At 37.2% G+C, this 20,543-nt stretch overlaps 1 protein-coding gene across 4 annotated transcripts in view; it reads left to right on the top strand.

The window, feature by feature from the left end:
- The first annotated feature begins 1,481 nt into the window (after nucleotides 1-1,481).
- POT1 (protection of telomeres 1) overlaps nucleotides 1,482-20,543 on the top strand; it is an 83,381-nt gene continuing 64,319 nt past the window's right edge. For 3 of the 4 annotated variants that reach the window (XM_027882701.1, XM_027882702.1, XM_027882704.1), the window contains exons 1-8: nucleotides 1,482-1,775; nucleotides 2,476-2,561; nucleotides 6,403-6,515; nucleotides 8,761-8,894; nucleotides 12,241-12,313; nucleotides 13,722-13,813; nucleotides 17,655-17,765; nucleotides 19,562-19,630. In XM_027882701.1, the coding sequence (XP_027738502.1) occupies nucleotides 8,772-8,894; nucleotides 12,241-12,313; nucleotides 13,722-13,813; nucleotides 17,655-17,765; nucleotides 19,562-19,630 (468 nt within the window). In that variant the 5' untranslated portion in view covers nucleotides 1,482-1,775; nucleotides 2,476-2,561; nucleotides 6,403-6,515; nucleotides 8,761-8,771. The remainder of the gene's footprint in view (nucleotides 1,776-2,475; nucleotides 2,562-6,402; nucleotides 6,516-8,760; nucleotides 8,895-12,240; nucleotides 12,314-13,721; nucleotides 13,814-17,654; nucleotides 17,766-19,561; nucleotides 19,631-20,543) is intronic. The other variant, XM_027882703.1, reaches the window with a different exon arrangement.

The following is a 20,543-nucleotide window of genomic DNA, read 5'->3' on the forward strand; positions in this document are numbered from 1 at the left end:
GCAGAATTTAGCAGCCTAAAAGTAAGATTGATTTCTCAAAATCTTTTGAGAGAAACAGAAGATGTGGCAATTGACACCAAACTTCTCAGCCTATCTCTTCTGCCGTAGATGGCTCTTCAGATGGTCACATCATTAGTCCTCCATGTAACCAGGTGTGCTTCAACTGCTGCCTCCATCTGAGCTCTAACTCTGGGCTATTTTTATCATGCCTGTAATAACAAGGTCTTAATAATATTTTTGCTTATAATCAAGCATGCTACAATAATACCCAATGGAAGGCATGGGATTAAAATTTACTGAGAACAGTGATGATCAAAGAAAAGAAGCCTGTTCCAGACAAGGTTGTCAACAGCGAAAATGAGTACCAAGCATAGATGTCCCTCCAGAGGCTTCCTGAACATGGATGGATCCAAGTTCTACTTTTTTTAATTGAATTTGAATTCCAAGTGTAACCGTAAAACACTCCAGAGACATAACTAAAACAGTTCCAAAACAGGGAAAGGGTTCTGAAGGAAACAACTTAAAGGTAGAGAAAGAAGAAAATTATTTCCAGTGGGACTTTTTTAAAGTTACTAAGTGATAAGAAAAGGAAAGCTGTCCCAGATATCCAAGACTGCAGAGATGAGAAAGGAAAGAGTGAGCACAGACTGGCAGAAGACATCTCTGAGGTACTAGAGACAGACAGCTGAAGTCTCTAAAGGAAGAAGTCTTGCTGTTGCGATGCTGAGCCACAAATGCTCTACTTTTGAATTGGCAAGCACTGCAAATGGGATCTTGGCATGTGTCAACTTGCAGCACGCAAACATCAGCAAGCCTCAGGGTCCCCGTGTCGCTGTCAATGACTGGTTTCCAAAGGCTGGCCTGATGCCTCCCACACAGACGCCAGCAAGCAGCAGGGTGTTTCCACATACACACACATTTTTTAACTTTCTGCAGGCGGCAGCTCTTAAGTGCGCCCGAACCCGGCCTCGGCGTCCCCTGCCCTGCGGCACACCCCGCACGGGTCCGAGCCCTGCCGGCGCTGAGCACCCCGTTCCACGGACGATACCGGGGCCTTCAACAGCTCGTCGGCAGCTCGAGGAGAGCTGGGGAAAAGCCGGGAGGAGCCGCCGCTGGGGCGGGCACGGATCCTGCCAGCGGGTCTGCCCCGCTGGGACCGCCCCTGCTCCCCGCCAGGGGCTCGGCCACAGCCCGGCCCGCCCCGACACAAGGAACGCTTCATTCCCTCGCTTTTCCCGCTCCCCGCCCCTGTTCCTGTTCCTGACTCTGGCCCCGTTCCCGGACGGTTTCCCTGTGCCCCTGATCCTGTTCCCGTTCCTGTCCCAGCCCCTCTCCCGGGTCCCCTCCCTGTCACTGTCCCTGTCCCAATCCCTGGGGCGCGGGCGCGCGGGGCGAAGGGGGCGGGGGACTGAAGCCGCCGGCGCGCGTGCGCACGCTGCCCGGGCACGCGCAGTTTGCGGGCGGCGCGCGGGGCGGGCGGAAGTGGCGCCGTGGGGCGGGCGGCGCGCTGGAAGTTTCTCCTCGGGCTCCGAATGGGCTGAAAAGGAGTTTCTGTTGTTAGTGCGTCCGTGCTAACGCGTCCGAGATCTCGTTTTCAAGGTCTCTGTTTCTTGCGGCTGACCGTTTGGCTCTCTGAAGCGGTTAGTTCACGTCCCGAGAGGATCCGCGGTGTAACCCGGTCTGCCCGAAGTCTCTCTGGTTTCCAGCGGGTTGCTGCTTCCTAGAGCTTGAAATACTGTTGAGATAATGGCTGTGCAAGAACTCACTTTCCTCAGGTAATGTTTGATTGTGGCCTCTTTCGCATAATGCCAGATTAGTAAATTTTAATCTGAAATAAAGGCGATTTTGATTTGATGGTTTTTTGGTCTGTTTGCTTTAGTTTGGGGGTTGTGGGTTGGTTTTTTGGTTTATTTGTTTGTTTTGGTGATTTGGTTTTTGGTGGGATTTTTTTGAGAATTCTGGTTGTACTCTAGTAGAAAGTAAGTATAGCCTAGGACTTATTTCCAAAACATAAGTACCTGAAGATCTGCAGCAAGAGCAAGTTGAAGCCTTGCACCTAAGGAAATTAGATGTGTTATGCTACTAACTTGGTTTCTCTTGTTTTAGTTAACTGAAAGTTCTTATTTTCTGTTCATGATGATTGTCAAGGAAAAAATAAGTTACAAGATGAGACTCTTACAGAAATTCAGACTACACATTTTGTTCACTTAGGGCCCTCCGGATTTCACTAAGACTGCTGTCTGACAAAAGATTTTTCTTGTCACTGCAGGTTAAGTTTAAGGTAGTTCTGTGTTGTCTACTCTGGTCAAGATGTAAATGTTCATTTTTATGAGAAAATTTTTCGTAAACTATAGTAAGAGTATATGGCTGCGTCCACATGTGTGCTTTTAAAATGACACGTTACCTACGTCATAATTGTTTTAACTTTTGTACAGTTAGTCTGGGTATTGCACTGACTTGTATTTGTATTTACAGGGGCTTCAGATATCGACCACTGTGACTGACCACATCAGTGAGATGCTGATGCTTGTGGCTGTTCCTTCATTCTTCACGAAACTGTGGTGAGGTTTCCTCCAGAAGTCCACATAATCATGTGGTTTATTCTTTGATTTGAAGAATGAGTTTATGTGTTCTCTGCAAGTAGGATCTGTTTTGATGGATGAGTAATCTCCTTATGCCTCTGACTACTGCAGTGTCCTTTTACCAAAAAGACATTAATCCTCTTCATGTCATTTTTGTGTATGACTGAAGTATTTCTTGGTTGTAGAGCAGGGAATAAACTTTTCAATTTATCTCTCACTTGCGTTTTCTTTGATTTTCCGCTCCAAAGCTAATTTCTTGTTAGTTCTTGAAGAAAAGTTGTGTTCTAGAGGAGACTACAAAGGAATAGTCTGTTTCTTGTAGTGAGAACTAGAGTCAGGACTCAATAGTGTGTATCTTTATCTCAAACAAGGGCTTAAATGCTGAGTGGATCTGAGTAATCCAGACAGAGAGGTGTTACTTACTTGGTATCCTGTGGACTAGATTGATGTATTATGATGATCCACCATAAGAGAAGACCAGAGCTAACTTTGACTTCCTCTTCAATTACTTGTGGAGTCAAGATAGAGAATATGCTTATTTTTCAGTTTTGCTTTTTCAGGATTAAGTACTTGCAGTTTTTTACAGTGGAACTCTGTTGTTTATAATATTTATATTTTCCTTTTTGCAGTATGAAGTAAAAGTGGTAAAGCTTATCTTGCATTTTATTTATAATTTAGGATTCTAATAGAGTCTCTTTTTTTTTCTTGTTTTAAGTGTGTCTTGATGAATTTTTACTGAAGAAAATAGCAGAATTACAGTGTTTTAAAGAGCTAGACTTGAAAGACATATGTCTTCAAATATATGAAATCTACGATGGGACATCATTCCATTACTAGTGAAACGACTTTTCTTTCAATTTGTTATAATCTGTTAAAGTTCAGTTATTCTTCACTGAATCCTAGTGATTCTCCTTGCGCAAAAGAATTCTGCGACTTCTGTATTCAGGATGTACATGGAACGATTCCTGGTTCCAACCAGAGGTCAGCTTGGACCGTCCATCATAACTAATAAAGTGTTTTTCATTGCTAGAATGTTCTGTGTGCTTTAGACAATTAAAAGGCACGTTGGTACCTTTAGTTTAACATTGTCCTTTCATGCCAATGTCTTTATATACTGAGCTTGCTACCTACAGCTTCTTGTAATGAATTGTTTTAGAAACTTTGTACTGCTTTACTATGTTAATTGCTGTACAAAATTTGGCTTTGCATGTTGCCTAGAGAATCAGGGAAGAAGGGGAGAAACAGTGATGAGTTGTCTTTATGATAAGAACATGTTAGCTTTTTCCATGTAGCTTATTTTTCTTTTGTTGCTGTCTTTCAGTTATGTTGCACGGGTGTTGATGTCAACAGTTCTGTAGTGTTTGTGGCTGTGTGATGTTAACTTCACTTGCAGCTGTAGCCTGTGGTTTATTAATGATTTTTAGTGTGCACTGAAGGGTGGTGTAACTGATTTTGAGAGTTTAGATTCTGATGTTTTTCCAAACATAATTTAAGATTTTTTTTTTTAATTAAAGTGGAAGATAAAAAAGCCTAGAGAAAAAAGAAGTAAGGTTTCATGAAGACTTAAATGGTCAAGTTCTTCCTACCACTCTGTTTTGCAGTGCAAGGCTCAAAAATTGTAGTCTTTAAAAGCCACTGTCTGATTCTATAAGTGCATAGATCTTTGGGTTTATGCTTCAGTTTTAAACACAGAAGTTATCAGACTCTCAGGGCATGTGTCTGGGCTGTACTGGACCTAAAAGGAAATGCTGATTTTTATTTTTTTTTCTTTCTGTGGGAACTGATGAAAACATTGTGAACCTGAAAACTTTTCAAGTGTCTGTGCATGCAACCCAAACAATACCTAGGTGCCCAATTCAAATCTGTGGATGTTTGTACTCTCAAGCTGCAAGTGAGAAGGATGGGGTCAAGTTCCTCAGAAATATAGAAATTTTTCTTTAGCTCCTGGACCTAGAGAAAGAGAGAATCTTTGACTGCAGTATTTCGGTGGAATAATGTCCTCATTCCAGAAAAAAAAGAAAAAAAAGACTACTTCTTTCTGTTGAAGGTTAATCCTTATTCAAAGCCATTTCTACTTAGTAGTTGTTTTCTGGTGTACTGTGGTTTGAGTTTTATGCTTTTGAAATACATACTACTATTCTGTAGGCAACGAAGACAATTATTGTACTGAGGTAGATTGTTCCGCTGTCTGAAATTTAAGATCTAGAAAATTTGTAGGTAGAATGGCAAGAACAGGGCAGAGCAGCACATGAGAGTTAAGCCCACAGCCATCCTCAGTGTTGTATTTTACTTAAGCAAGTGAGATATATCACATTGTCCCCTGGTGGTCTAGAAGGTAAAGGCGCTGCGCTGTCACCGCCGAGGCCCGGGTTCGATTCCCGGTTGGGGCCACTCCCCGGGCAGATGGAGCTCGTTAGCCCTGTAAGGCAATCCATCTACGTCCTGAGGACCTCACTGCCACCGTCCAAGCTCGCTTGGCCCCGGCAGATGAACCTTAGGATTAAAGGGTGGGCTCAGTTCCGCGCACACTGTGTCTCACCTAAAAAATCCAATACGCAGGCTGGAAGGTGGAAAGACCTTCCCCGGTTCTTCGTTCGTGAAGACTGGCCATTACATTACATTACATCACATTGTCACTGGGGTTGTTGACTGGTGGGTTACATCCTATATACGGTATACAGTCTGTACATCCTGTCTGGTTTCTCGTCCAGTGTAGATCCTTTCATACAGTTCTTTGTTTGTTAAAATCATTAAGCTTTTTGGTTGCTTCATTTGTCATATTTTGGCACTTTAATTACTGGAAGGCAAAAGGTATTTGTAGTTCACAGCCTTCCTTCTTCACTGTGTGCATGTGCTGTGTGTCCTTCCTCTTCCAGGAGTGTCCATGATGCTGTCTACTCTTCTTACAGTCTCTGTTGGTATTGTTTGGGTTTTTTTTAACTACCCATCCTTATGAATAGCTCTGTTTACACCACTTAGAGGCTTTTTCAGCAGCAGGCTCAAGTTGGAATAATTCTTGTCAGTGTTACAGTCAGTATTTTGAGAACAACAAAGATACTTGACAGACTTACTTTCACTTATTTGCTTGTCAGGAGAGTTGTGAACACCAAGAAGAGCACTAACAATATCTTCATGTAGATTTGGGAAGCCAGTGCCTATCAGTTTATTTTTGAAAATTTACTTTTACGGCTCTTAGAGCTGCATACTCATGTCCTAGTTTTTTAATTGCAGAGAACAAGAATCTGGGAACCTCAACAGTTAAAACAGCAGTTAAAACCCATGACCTCAGTTTTATATATACAAAAGTTTAAGATCTGGGAAAAAAAACCACTTGTTTTGTACCTGAATATTATTTACATAAATAAATTGTAGGAGTGTACAGCAGGTAAATAATATGGGCAGGTCCCCACTGCATCAACCTACATATGGCTTCATTTTAGAAATTCTCCTTTGTAATCTTGAAGGCACATACGGAATATTTGTCCTATTGAAATAAGTGGCAAGGGCTCTTTTTAAATTAAAGGATAGGAGCTACAGAATTGAGGGTAGTCATCAGAGAGATAGTTACTTTCTTTGTTTTGTTTTAATGGTGACGTTTGAATTATAACAAAATGCTCTGTGTTGCTAGATATCTTTATATCTAGGGGAAGAAAAAAACCCCACAAACAGGAAAGTCTATTTAATTGCTCAAGCACTGTAACAGAAAGAAACAGGAAAAAAAAAGTGTTAATCTGTTATGTTGTATATCTCCCTAGCTCATTATACTGTTGCTGGATGAAGATCAATATTGCTGATTAACTTTGAAGTTGATTCTTTCTAGGTGGAATAGATCAGCTTCTCAGCCTGCTAGAATAGAGTGTGAAGTAGATACTTTGAACTGAAAAGCTGTGTAAATCTTCTAGTTGCTCTTTTCTCTAGAGGCTTGGAATCCTAGTAAGCTAATGACAGTGCTCTCCTGGGTTATGTTTGAAAACATACAGATAAAGGCATCATTTTTAGCCTCAGCGACATTTCACAGAAATTGTAACTCTTAGCACCTCAATAGTTAAAGCAGTCAACAGTGACAGAACAGCATCTGCCCCTCTGTAGCAGGCTGTGACCTCTCCTTCAGCTCAAGTACAAATTGAAACCTGTCTGGTGGTGTATCTCCCAGCTTTGTGCTGTTCTAGGTTGACACTGGCTGGAATCCTGGTGCCCACCGAAGCCACTGTGTCATTCCCTTCAGGAGGACAGGGGAGAGAAAATACAACTAAAAGTTTGGGGAGTGAGACAGGGAGATCACTCACCAATTATGTCTGTGGGCAAAAGAGACACAAAAAAACTAATGTAACTTATTGTTGATCAAATCAGGATAGGATAAGGAGAAGTAAGAAAAAATCTAAAACCACCTTTCCCCCACTTCTCCCATCTTCTGGGCTAGCTCCACTCCCAGCTACTCTACCTCCTTCTCCTGAGAAACGCTGGGGACAGAGAAAGGGGATTGTGGTCCTTTCATCTCTGCCACTCCTTCCTCCTCACGTAAATTGGAAGCTAGGAAAAACAAAAGCCGGTCATTCCATGCATAGTCATTTTGACTGAAAGATCCTTGAACTGAAGTATTTTATTTCACAGAATTCTTGTTTAGTGACTGTGACTTCTTGCTAATATCTGTTAGACAAGGGGAATTTCCTGAAAGATGGAGAAGGAGAAAGAAAAGTCCTTCACAACTAGAGAAATAGTCGTGAACAAATAGTGAAGTCTCATATCTTTAAGATCCTGGAATTAGAGGTGGATTTTTGATTTTTCTGAAGAATAAGGTATTTTTTAAAAGGATATCTATAATGTTGCCATAAGCACCTATATGAAGGGACTCACGTTTCTAACTTGTGATATTTCCATTTTGCAATGGTTTCCCAATTCCAGTTCGTTATAACTGAATATTTTGTAAGAATTCAGTCTGCCTAGCACTGAAAAAGCACTTCTGAACTTAATTTGAAGTGTAATTTTAACTTTTATTGAGTAGAATACCCAGGTTCTGTGTCCATTTGTAAGTATAGGAAATAAATTTTTTTTCTGTTCTTCATGGTCATATAAAACTGTCATTGCTAAAACTCTGTCTGAAATTGGGACTGTGGCTATAATACTGCCAGCTGAATTTTAGAAAACAGATAGCATTTTTTCTTAGTTTATTAAAATGTACTTAAACAGAAGATTTATAATGCTGTGACTTTTATGTTGATATCCACTTGAAACAAGAATTGTACAGCAAAAAAGCAAAAATACTCCAAGAAGAATGAGAAAATATAGTAATAGCTACTTATTGCTAGATCTCTTCTTTCTATTTCTCATGTAGAATCATAGAATAGATTGGGTTGGAAAAGACCTCCAAGGTCATCAAGTCCAAGCCCTGATCCAACTCCAGTTACTATATCATGGCACTAAGGGCCACATCCAATCTCTGCTTAAAAACCTCCAGGGATGGTGAATCCACCATCAACTTCACTGTAATAGACCATTCTTCCTATTCCCAATTCTCAGCATTATAACACTGTCACCAAAAATCTACTTTATTGACTTTGAGCACAGCAAGTAAGCAGTAGTCAACACAGTTGCACATATTTTAGCTATTTCGCAGTGTATTCCATGTTTAGCAGCTGTAGATGCCCATCTTATATTCTTTATTATTTTTTCATTGGTGGAAAGTTGATGAAAATTTTGAAATCTGTACTTAAGCTTTTTTTTCATTATAAATTGATAGATGTTTTATTTTCATGCAGTCAAATTTTCTTATAGGGAAGCAATTGAATATAGAGACTGTCTATCCATGATCGTATGCTGAGGAAGAAGTCTCTTCTTGGTTTGTATTTCTGTACATAAAATATTAACATTGTTTACATTGCCCTTTTGCGTTTATATGTAAAGCAATATTTTCTTGCCACTTGTGGTGTTTTGGAATGCTTGAAAAATTAAGTAATTTGGATGACTATCTGTTGCTAAGGAAGTGTTACTTTCTCTCTTCTTGCCATTTATGGTACTAAGAGACAAGACCAATCCCTCTGAAAATTCTTAGTCTTACGTAATTAAACTTTCCTGTTATGAAATAGATAAATATTCCCATTCTGAGTAAACTGCGACCTCTAGTAACTTTTAATTTGAACAAGATGAGTATCTTCAGGACTCTTTATAATTTTTTATTTAGATAAATCAACTATGCCTGTTCAGTTGCTGAAGATTGTGAAAGAACAATCTGAGATTCCACTGCCAAGCCATTTGCAAAATGAGGATTTGAAACACTTGCAAGAAGGCTGTGATCATACCAACAAATATATTCAGGTAACTTATTAAAAACTTTTGTCTTATTTTGAAATAGCTCCTGTTACATTTACAAGGCACCCTCCATATTCCAGCTCAGGTGGAGAGATTCTGAAACTCTGTGTCTTTGTGTGCATCTGTTTCATATCTGAAAGCAATGAAAAATTATGACCTTGTTGAACCTCATTGCCTTTTGCTAATGCCTTCATTGATTCATAGTCGTACCTTTTTCTGTTACATTATCAGACTGAAATTTTATAAGAGGTTTTGTTTTCATAGTTTATAAACTGTGGACCCATTTAAAAACACATTAATATGCAGAATGTTGTGCTGAAAATGGATGGATTGTGGTAGGTCAAATGGTACTTTGTTATAAAAAAATATTAATAAGCACCTCCATCCAGTTAAATATCAGATTTCAGAATAAAACTTTCTAAAGTACTTCTCCCTTTGTATGGAGAAGAGAGTTACAAATAATACCAAGTTCTCCCTTTGTATGAAAAGAAGAATTTGTAGCAACTACCACCATCAAGATACTATTGGGTTTTTTGTCATTACCAAGTGTTCACTTACATTGTACAATAATCCCAAATGTATTTCAGACTGGAAGTACAATCCTGCTGTACTACTGAAATGCAGAAATACTTTTTGCTTACCTAAAGCACGTATTCTCTGTAAAATGCAGTGTCAATTCTCTAGGGTGTTCTTTTTTATCCTGTTTAACTTTTTTTTTCCATGGCTCTTTTTAGTCATCCCTGATGCTCAAGTGTCAGAAAATAGCATTAATTGAGGCTTGCTTTCAGTCTGTTACCAAAAAAAAACACAAGGGAAAAGAAATTAAAGCAAACTAACTCTGTAGAAAACTTTGGGTGTCTCAAATCCTTAAAAAATGGCACAAACATTTAAAAAATATAAGCTGAACAGGTTTAATGTTTTTCTGTATCCAAAAAACATTTTCATTTCCCCAGTTCTGTATTTCCAGTTCCAGCTCTAGCGCTTATCTGACCTTGTGTTTGAGTCCATTTATGAGAAATAAACTGACAGAAGACTATCCATATCAATGGAGTGAGAGAGGATGGTTTGGTGCTCTCACTCTCTGCACTGGATCACTGTGGTGTTGAAGAGATGCCAGGAGTACTGCACTTAGGTATAGCAAAGGAACAAAACTACCCTATTTGGAAGCAGGCAGTAGTTGAGTGTGATAGGAGATGATTTGATTCAGAATGATCCAGCCTCCCTTAGGTCTTGTAAAGAAATAAATGGAAACATCAATAACCAATGCTGCTAGCAAACAGGGATTTTATTCCTCAGGGTGTAGTTTCCTATCCCTGTTCACTTGCAGGATATATAAGCATTCCTACTTTGAAGAGCCTTGTCTGCAAGCAGCCTTGACATGGAAGAACATGGATTCTTGTTCAGAACAAAATGATGAAGGAGACAAAAATGGATTATAAATTCAAAAATGTTTCTGCCGAAATAAATGTTTCCATTAGGAAAGCAGAGCACTGATTACCAAACTATGATTTAAAGCATATATGCGATGCTGTAGCTGATTGCCAAAAGGAAAAATGTGTCTTTCTCAGAATTCTGCCTTATGTTAAGAGAACATGCTGCTGCTGACACAGATTAGTAGGTGATTAAAACAGCTTGGCATAAAAACAGTGCAGCTGGAGAGCTGATAAAACTGGTGCTAATGCAGCATTAAATATGTAGGAAAATCCAGTTCTGCAGTCTGAGCTTGAAGTGAACCTTAGAATACAGTGACGTTAGGTTATCTTAATGGTGGCACAGCACACTTAGTCTAGACTGCCAAAATAGGGATCAGATCCTGCTTTGACAAAGGAGGAAGGGCAGATGAGGATTTTTATGAAGGGTGTTCTGGGAAAGAAGCAACAAAAAACATTTGATATGCTTTTGTCTGGCTTGTGTGCCTCAGTCCTGTCATTCATCTGAAACTTTTTTTCTTCCTGACATCCCTCTGAGAAATGCAGATTTTGTGGAACAACAGCACAAACAATGTTTGTACATCCTCAGACATAATGTCTGTTAAGTAAAACGGGATACCTTCTCCCATTTGTTCATCATCCTCTGGATTTTGCTGTGACAAAGCTGAAAATCAGCTGCCAAATCAGCTATGGGAGCAGACTGAGGGGCAAGGACTGAGAAGGAAGGAGACAGTCACTAGAGGAATTGCACATAGTCAGTTTGAGAGTGAGTCTAGTAGCATATGGAATGTGAAGGGTTTTGGAAGAAGTTTGCTTATGAACTCAATAAGCAGTGAAGGATTTGTGGGGGAAGAGCAAGTTTTGTGAAGATAAGTTTTATTGGATTTTGGAGCCCAAGTGTCTTGAGCATGTGGAGAAAGCGGTGGGTAGGTGGTATGTCTGCTGAGGATGATAACTAAAGTGTAGGTGTTTGGGATACAAAGGAAAGTGTTGGGGCCTGACTATTATAGCAAAAAATGTGGTTCCAGAATTTGAAAACTCTATGGAATATACTGAGATGTGAAAGGAAAAAATAAAAAGCAAAGATAGTCAGAAAGCACTCACTATTCCATCAGTGTCTTCTGCTTGTAAATAGCATGCTGGTGTGGATTGAAATTTCCTAGGTGACTGTTTCATTGCAAAGATATAATTACAAGAAAAAAAAAAAGTAGTTTTTTATTTACCTGAGTACAGTTCAAGGGAATCTCAGCAAGAACAATTACATATATTAATTAAAATGTTAAACAAAGTTGTGGTTTTGAAACCAAGTGGAGTCTTAGTATTTTTTTATAAAACCTATAGTAAAATGTTGTTGAATTTGATTTGAATTCCTGTTCAGTTAGCATGTTGTGTGAAAAATTTTACTCTGAAAGGCCTCTACGGTAAAAACTCACTGATGCATATTTTATCCTGATTTGATTTTATCTTTACTGTGATTTTTGTTTTGATATTTATGTTGTAATACTTTGCCAATATCTTTTGGAGAATTTGCTGTATCTTTTACAATTTTGATCACTACCTCTTTAGATGGCTTTCAGGTTTTGTGCTGAAACTGTAGCCTTTTATGCTATTATTGTAACTAATAAAAGTTACATATGTAGTTCCATAGCTGTTGTTGTTTCATATAAGTTTATCATCTAGTCAGTAGCATCTAAGTAGTATTGGCATATAATATTTCCTTTGTTACATTTCAAGAATGTTGCTTTTCAGTTCTGTCATTAGCAGTTTATAATAATTTTTTTTTCAAGAATTCAGATGGGAATTTGCACTGAACACTTAACTTCTACCTTTTTTTAGCTTACAAATGTTTCAGCTGTTACCAGTGTTTTAGTAACCTAGAGGCATATAGTCTTAGTTCACAATATTTTATTTTTGCTTTTTAGGGAATAGTTGTTCTTTCCTACCCATTAACAAAACTCAGAGATGGGACAGACTTTTTCAAGATTGTTCTTCAAGGTACTGCATTTTAGTATACATTTTAAATTTGTGGTATTACATCAGTAGCACCTTCTCATGTGTATAGTTTTCAGTAAAATGTTATACTTAAAATGTTCTCTAAAAGTGTTCATTTTCTACAAAAAAAGTTTATCTGAAACTTATGCCAAGTAAATTAATGGAAATAATACAGTCTTTATATTTTAGTAGACCTCTTGTTGCATAATCTTTTAAAATACTGTCCTGGAAATGTATTAGCTATATATACAGCTTTAATAGTGTATTTTTAAACTTCTTATCATAAAGAAGGACTAAGAAAATTGCACACATAATTGTTAGCACACAATATATGTGGCATATACTATGTAAGAGAACATTTAATATAGATCAGTATGTTGATTAGCAGCAAAATAGTCTGTTTTAATATAAACAGTTAAAAAAATTGAATTTCACCTGATTACTGAAGTATTTGAATATCAGATATACTAGAACCTTGAAAGATCTAAATTGTTCATCATGTAATAAATGATACTAAAAATAACATGTTCCTTTTAAGTTTAAAGCTCATGCTCTCTCCAGCTAGGAAGGTTGAGAGTATCATTTGTCAGGTGTCTGTTGGATTCAAGGAACTCTTCATTTCCTGCTGTTTCATACTCAGCTTATTCCTTTACAGTGGCTAGAAAATCATCAGTTGCTCCCTCTGAGTCTCCTGATTCCTGTGACTGAGCAGCAGGCTCAGATCTGCCTGGGGGGCAGATCCTGCCTGGTGATACTGCTTGTGACCTGTGTTAGCAGAGGTGAATGAAGCTGATGGGACTTGAATCCCTGCTGACTTCAGGGTTCTCTGAGGGATGCTAAACCTCCCTGAATCTTGCTAATTTTGTGTGACTCTTTAGGAGGGGGAAAGAGTTTGTGCGCATTCTCCACAACCTAGAAACATAAGTTTGCACATCTAAATCATTAATGTTGTTTCTGAAACAGGGAAAAGTAGAAAACTCTTTTAAAGTAACAACATAATTTCAGCTTCAGTCCTTCTGGAAGGCTCTTAATTGATATGTTGATGTCCTGGAATATCTTCAGTTTATAAGTTCTATGATGGACTCTGTGTTAATGTGAAAAATCAAATATGACTGAGTAATATTTCCTCTTTAACAATATACACTCAATTGTCCAAGTGGAAATCTTTGTCGTTTCTACATAATGTATACTGGTGTACAACGTGCACATTTTAAGTGGTCCTCTTATGAAGAATATTCTGAGCAATATACCTATAGTTAGCACATAAAAGCAGTTGTATAACTATTTGTAGATTAATTGAAATGAAAGTGTTTGACTCCGTAGATTAACTTGTTTTGTAAATTGCTTCCCATTCTGTTTTGTTTTGCAGAAGGTATGGTGATAGGACTCACTTCTGCTTTTTATACTCTAGGTATGGATGACTTGTGTTCCCGGATGAACAGCATCAATGTTTTAATATATGGAAAAATGGCAGAGGATTGTGCAAAAATTATACGCCATGGGGTAACAACAAACAAAAAAACCTATATTCTTATTTTAGGAATTGTTTTTCACAGCCATGTGTTGACTTTTTGTCTTGTCATTGTCTGCCTATCGCTAAAATTAGAAATAGTCTGTTCGATCCCTTCAAATCTATAAATATGAACTAGAAAAAAATTACTTACATAAATTCTTTCTAACAGTAATACTGAAATAAAGCAAGTCCATTTGTCAGTACTGTTTACCTAAAAAGTAAAGGATCATGAATACACATAATAGTGAAGTCTTCCATTTATGTTCATATTTTGAACATATTTATGAACAAATTTGATAAGATAGATTTTAGAATTTAATTGATTTAAAAGACAATTAGACTGAAGTTTTTTTTTAGAAAAAATAATTAAATTCAAAACTATGCATACAATTTTCTTCATTGGCTGGGTGCTGGTGTTGTGCTTTGTCAGGGATAAAAGCTTGGTTTGATTAGCTCCAGAATAAAGGATTTTGACAGGTCGTTTGACAAGTCCTCAGCCTGTGAGTTTGTGAGACAAGGTTCTGCAACTAAAGAAGGACAACAAGATAAAAATTATTACTTCAACTTAATATTTTTATTAGATTGTTTGTCAGTTTGCTGACATTACAGTATTAGCCAGATATCAAATTAAAATCAGTATACAATACATTATGAGCTCCTGTTAGTGCGTTTTCATTTCTGATATGCATTCCCACTAAATCATAGAATAGTTTGGGCTGGAAGGCACCATTAGAGATCATCCAGTTGCAACCTGCTGTGCCATGGGCAGGGACATCTTTCACACAAGCCATCTTAACACTGGCTTGCTCCAAAGCCCCATCCAACCTAATTTTGATCAATTCCAATGATTGGGCATCCACAACTTCTCTGGGCAAATTACAGTCTTTAGATTTCTCAATTCCACGGAATTTTGACAGTGAAGCCAGGAAGGGAAATTCCTGAACTAATTTGCTGAACATACAAGCTGCAGAATCTTTTTACATTCAAAGAACAAATCACCTTTGTCCTGATAAAAATACAAATCTTAAACAAGGCACTAAGCAGTAATTAGAAGATAAAAAGAGGAGTGCTAAAGAGCTGAGTAGGAAACCACAACACACAGGCAACACCCCTTAGATGGCCAGAGTGCACTAAAACCAGAGTTTGTTCTCCTACAGTGAACTGAACCTTCACAGTGCTTTCCACATGTCTCAAATGATCTTTTAATTTTGGAAGAACCTAAACAGGAGGAAACAATGATTTCTGAAAATAGCAGAGTTGCAGTTCAACAATTATGGACTAGATTTAATTTTAAAACACCACAAATTTTTAGCTGTTAAAGAGTTACTTCAGTGAAGTCCAGTACTTTCTGTTGTTTGCTTGCAATTTCAAATTTTAGTGTTTTGTAATTTCCATATTGTACTTGGCATACTGTAACAACTTTAGCTAAGTAGCCTAGGGGGAGGGAGGAGCAGGCTATTTCCAAAAATGTGAGTTTCCCATGTTGTTTCCTGAGAGTCTTCTCATTCTGTAACAGAATAAACATCAGGGAAAATATTATCCTTCCTGTATTTCACAATTTTTGAATAAGGGGAATAGGATTTCTTTTCACTGCTTAAAAATGTTGGTCGAATGTGATAGTTTACCTATATATGCAATATAATACTCTTCTGCTGAAAATCTACCAATTTATATAAATAGCTTTGATTCCTAAGACAATTATGAGAACTTCTTAGGTAAAGGTGAAATGGAAGTTAACTGATACTGAAAACTAATATAGCATTAAATTTCAAAGCACTATGCAGATATTACAAAAATTGTTTGTGTATTTAGAAACTGTAAGTAACAACCTGTTAAAATTGACTGTGAATTTGTAACACATCTGAGAATATGCCTGATCTTTCTCCTTGTATAACTAGATTTTGAGGTTTGTACTGTCTTTTTTTCCTCATGGAAATTGCACAGTCCTTTCAAAGTTGTTGTTTTTTTTTCTTTAATGTCATGATACATATAGCGTATGTATTACATGAGAGTAATGACTAGTGATTAATTCACAAAGAAGTTTCCATTTATTTTCAACCTGTATACAGGCTGAGTCTATGCAATTCTGAAGTTCCTTCTGACACAGGAGAACAGGACAAGTCAAGTCAGCTGTACAGAGCTCCACTCCTGGCTCAGCAACCAAGTCCCAGAATCTTGTGCAACCTACAATCTAACAAAATGCTGAAGTGGGAATAATGTATGGCAAGGCATAGATTTTTAGCTGAAAGTTGATTTTACTATTGAAGGAACATCCTGGGTAGCATCAGCAACAGTGAAAGGAAAGACGCATACAAAAGAGTTTCCTGAAGCTTGCATTTGTGTGTTTTTGTATCTGGAAAGAATGAAACAATTTTCATTTATGTTAACAGGGTGGCGTGTTCAAAGGTTCAAGGCATACTGAGTAATCCAATTGTTTTGACACATTTTAACTTAGCTCTGAGTGTACCTTACTTCTAGTTGACTTCCTAGTACTTTCTAGACAAAATAGACATTGTATTCCCATTTATGACGCTACTAAAAATCACCATACCCTAAGTAGTTTCACTGTGTATTAAACTGTCTGATTAAACTTACAGTTTCTGCAGAAAATTTTTCTCCAGTGTTTTAATAACTAAATATATCACTGTCACTTGATCTAGCAACTTTTTTTTTCTCTTGCACAAAACATTAAGGTTTTGGATCTTAAATCATTTAGAGTAGCATTGTCAGATTGCTGAAATAGCAAAAAAGAACCATCATACCACAGTATTTGGCTAAAAATGTCAACTATAATAAAAAAACTCTTTTATTTGTTGTAATCAAATAAACACATGAACAAAATTAATTCAGTAGAAGTTGATGGAGATGCTTTTGGTAGAAGCTTGAATAGAAATAGGGTCCAGGTTTAATATGTTTATTGGATTGGATCACACTGGTACAGGCCTGCTATACAGTTCTGATAGCAAGAGAGCTGACGATAAAGGAATTTTACATTGTATCAGATACCTTTTTTTAGTCACATCTGATTTCCTAAATGTATTTTATGTATATTCTGTCTTCTCCCACTTTTTCCTTTTTAGTTGGTGAGGCTACTGCTAAAAATGTGACTTGCTGCTGGGACTTGAATCATGTACCTTTTAAATCCTCCTTTTCTTGTTCACTTTGTGGTGTCTAAGGAACTTTATACCAAAGTGAACTTTATACTATAGTGAAAGTGCAGTTATAATTGCTTCATGTGCCAAATCTCATGAGTTATGCCAGAGAAGTTCATAATGTCTCTTTTGCTACCAGAAACCTACCTATTGATTGACCCACCTATTTGACCCTTAAGAAAGAAATTGGAAGCTGCTGGTCCAAACAAAATGGGAAGTATTTACAAGGAGAGTTTTTTCAAAGTGCAGCTGTAACTCAGTGAGAAAAGCTCCAAGAAAAGGGATTTTGTCACTGCTGATTCAATGTGTGATTCCTTTTCTACCTTATTTAGGCTTAACCAGAAAGGAGTCAGTCTTCAGTGTATTCAAAGAGAAATAGTTCTTTTGCTTTATTCAGTGTGAATCTTACCCTCTAGGCCTTGTCAGAAATAGCACTCAGTCACAGCAGCATCAAGAGTGCAAGAATTTTAGCAGAATTTGAAAAGAAAAAAGCTTCCTGGCATTGGTTGGAAATACAGATTCCATGGGTAGAGGAACTAAATTAGTTTTTACAATTTGTTTGGGATTTTTGTTTCTTCAGTGTCTTGCTACTTTCGGTGAAATTTCACATCACATACATTTAAAATAGAGCATGTGATACAGTCTGTGTAATTTTCTGTTTATTATGCTGTCCCCGTAGGACACCTTCATAGTTGCAGGATTTAAGGTGATAAAATCGCCTACAGCAAGAGAGGATGGTAGACATGGTTGTCACCTGGAGATGTCTGAAGAAGCTGGATCAAGCATTTATGTACGTGGGTACCCAACTTTTTCTTTTCTTCCCTCTCCCGCCCCCAAATACTAATCTGAACATTTTGCTTTATAGTAGAAAAAACATAAAATCTATTAGAAACTAAAATGCTACAGATCATTTTACCTTGTTCATCAAGAAATAGTCAAGACACGTTTGTGTGTGCATGCATGTGTGCATGCAGTTTTATAATAACACTAACCAAATTATTTCCTACTCAACTACTTGTTGAGTGCAGAAATTTGACTTTAGTTGGCTTTAGATAGATCCCTAGAGATGCTTAAATCGCTGTTCTGCATAATACATTTCAGTAATTCAGACAAGGGAGAGGATGCAAGAGTGGTTTCAGGTCTATAATTTTTAGTTTTCTCAGGACTATGGGTTTGTACTGCTTTAACTCACATCATTAGTCGTTGCCTTTGAAATACATGAATTCCTAAATTCCTAATTTTTGAAAGAGAATTTCACCCTTTTTTCCTGAGTAAAATATTCATTCTTTTGTACTGTTCTCACATTATTGATGTTCATTTTTATCTGTATAGTTGTTATCTAAATAAATTTTATGTTTAAGAATTTTTTTAAAATTTTACTTTTTATTTTTTATTTATTTCAAAAAGGCATTTTTATCTCAGAATTGACCTCTGTAGAAAATTAAAGCTTGGCACACAGCTCAGTTAGAAACTAAATAATTTAAAATGGTAGTGCAGACTGTTTCATGAAATTATCTGTTGAAAGTGATGAAATATAGGTAAAAAGAGTATGTTTCATTGAAGAAAATAGATAGCAAAACTGTGACCTGAGTCTGACCAGGTGTGTCTAGAGTAAAAGTACCTAAATTTTAGGAACTACAGGAGGCGTTCAATTGAGCAAGACCCCAGGACATACAGTCTAATCCCAAGGGTTGTGAGCCACGCACTGAATGCCTGGGTTGTCCTGAGGAGGTGTCTATCTCATCACTGACCCCAGAGTGGAGCTTGAGGTGCTTAATTTAGTGACACACTTGTTGGATGCTTAACATTAATACCAATGATCAGATTTTTTGTGTGCTTCACTTTCTTAGTTGTGACTTTCACTCACCTGTTTAGAACAAAAAAAATAAAAGCAAAATTAGCTTCAGGAATGCAGCTGAGGGTGGACAGCAAATCCATATCCCTAACAGGAGTCTGCCCTGCAGGGACAATGCACAGCTGAGACACAGGACCCTGTGTCCAGCAGACAGGTTGTGGTGTAGCATTGAGATGGCAGCTGAGCCCTGTGTTTCTCATAGTGAGTGGGTTTGTGTTGACTTTTTGTCAAGTCACCAGGATTAATTCTTTAAAAGACCTTACACTGAACATAAATATGGCTTATAAGTATGGCTCAAAAAGCTTAGAAACTATCTTTAAACAGAATTTATCTCATTCTGGTGAATTTACTTTGACCTTTTTTTTTTGATTTTATTTTCCCTGAAAGGAGAGTAGCAAGTCACTGAGAGTAGAGCTACTCTAAGCACTGACATGTATAAAACCTAAACGCATTTACATTCTATGTTAAACTAGAACAGTTTTAAATTTGTGGCCTACAACTTTCAAATGCTATTCTACTAATATGACCTAACTTATATTCAACTCATACAATGTATCTGTTATTTTGAAATAGCTTTTGTCTGCTGCTGCAGTAAATATTTTTTTCTTCTGTGGATAAAATTTTACAAGATTCAGAGGTGATTCATACAGCAAAATTGTCTGTAGGGCTGTTTTGTATTTGCTTATAGTGTTACATTTGCTTAATGTTATCAAATATTGTTATATTTTCAGTGCCTTCAATTTTGTAATCAGATTTACTCTAAACCAAGAACAACTACTGCTCCAGAAACTGCATTTGTGGTGAGTTTATATTTGGGATGTTTTTAAGTCACATGAGACTAACTGTATGTAAATAAGAATGTGTGGAATTCATTTTTGTTCCTGTTTAATTTACTTCCATGCTCTTAGCCCTTCAGTCACTTATTTAGCTTGTTTAGTTTTTAATTTTGCAAATAATATACCTGGAACACAAAATAAAATATGAAAAAGTAGTACATTTTCTATACTTGCAGGATAGTTCCCATCTCAATCTCCAAACAGACTGAATGTTGGTTTAGAGAATATGAACCAGAAAGGTAACTGTTGTTCTAAATAAGACTGTATGCTTGTGCTTTTGAAAAAAGGAAGTAAGGACCTTTCTTTAATTCACAATCAGACTTCAGGTAGTGGTCCTTAAGTTTTGATTACTTTCTGGAACAAGCCCTTTGTGTCGAAATTAAAATTCTACAGGAAATAGTGTATTAAAGGCACAGAAATTGGTTTATGAAATTTTATTGGTCTTTATCATGACAATAAAGATTTAACACCAATGAGGATACAGCTTGTTTTCATGTTAATTTTTTTAAGAGTTGCATTTTTTTCTGTCAGTGTAGTAATTGAAAACCACAGTTATCAATCACTTCGACAGAACTCATATTCGTGGAAAGAGTCTAACCAGCATGTATTACAACCTTAAGATAGAGGAGAATAGTCCTTAAACAGCAGAAACTAGTCCTTAATGTCATTAATTCTCCAACGATTATGCTATTTTAATCGGAAGATAACGCACAATGGTTATGAGAGGTAAAACCCCTCCTAGCCCAAGACAAGGTTTCTGTGCAGTGACACTGCCAGTAAGAAATACAAAATTATTTATGTATGTGCTTTAAAAAGCCCTTTCAATGGACATGTTAAAATGGATCAGTAAAAAGTTATGGTTTATTGTTCTTTATTA

Source organism: Empidonax traillii, unplaced genomic scaffold (assembly GCF_003031625.1).
Source record: "Empidonax traillii isolate 1590-97213 ecotype Southwest subspecies unplaced genomic scaffold, ASM303162v1 scaffold110:size1153230, whole genome shotgun sequence".
Taxonomy (NCBI): domain Eukaryota; kingdom Metazoa; phylum Chordata; class Aves; order Passeriformes; family Tyrannidae; genus Empidonax; species Empidonax traillii.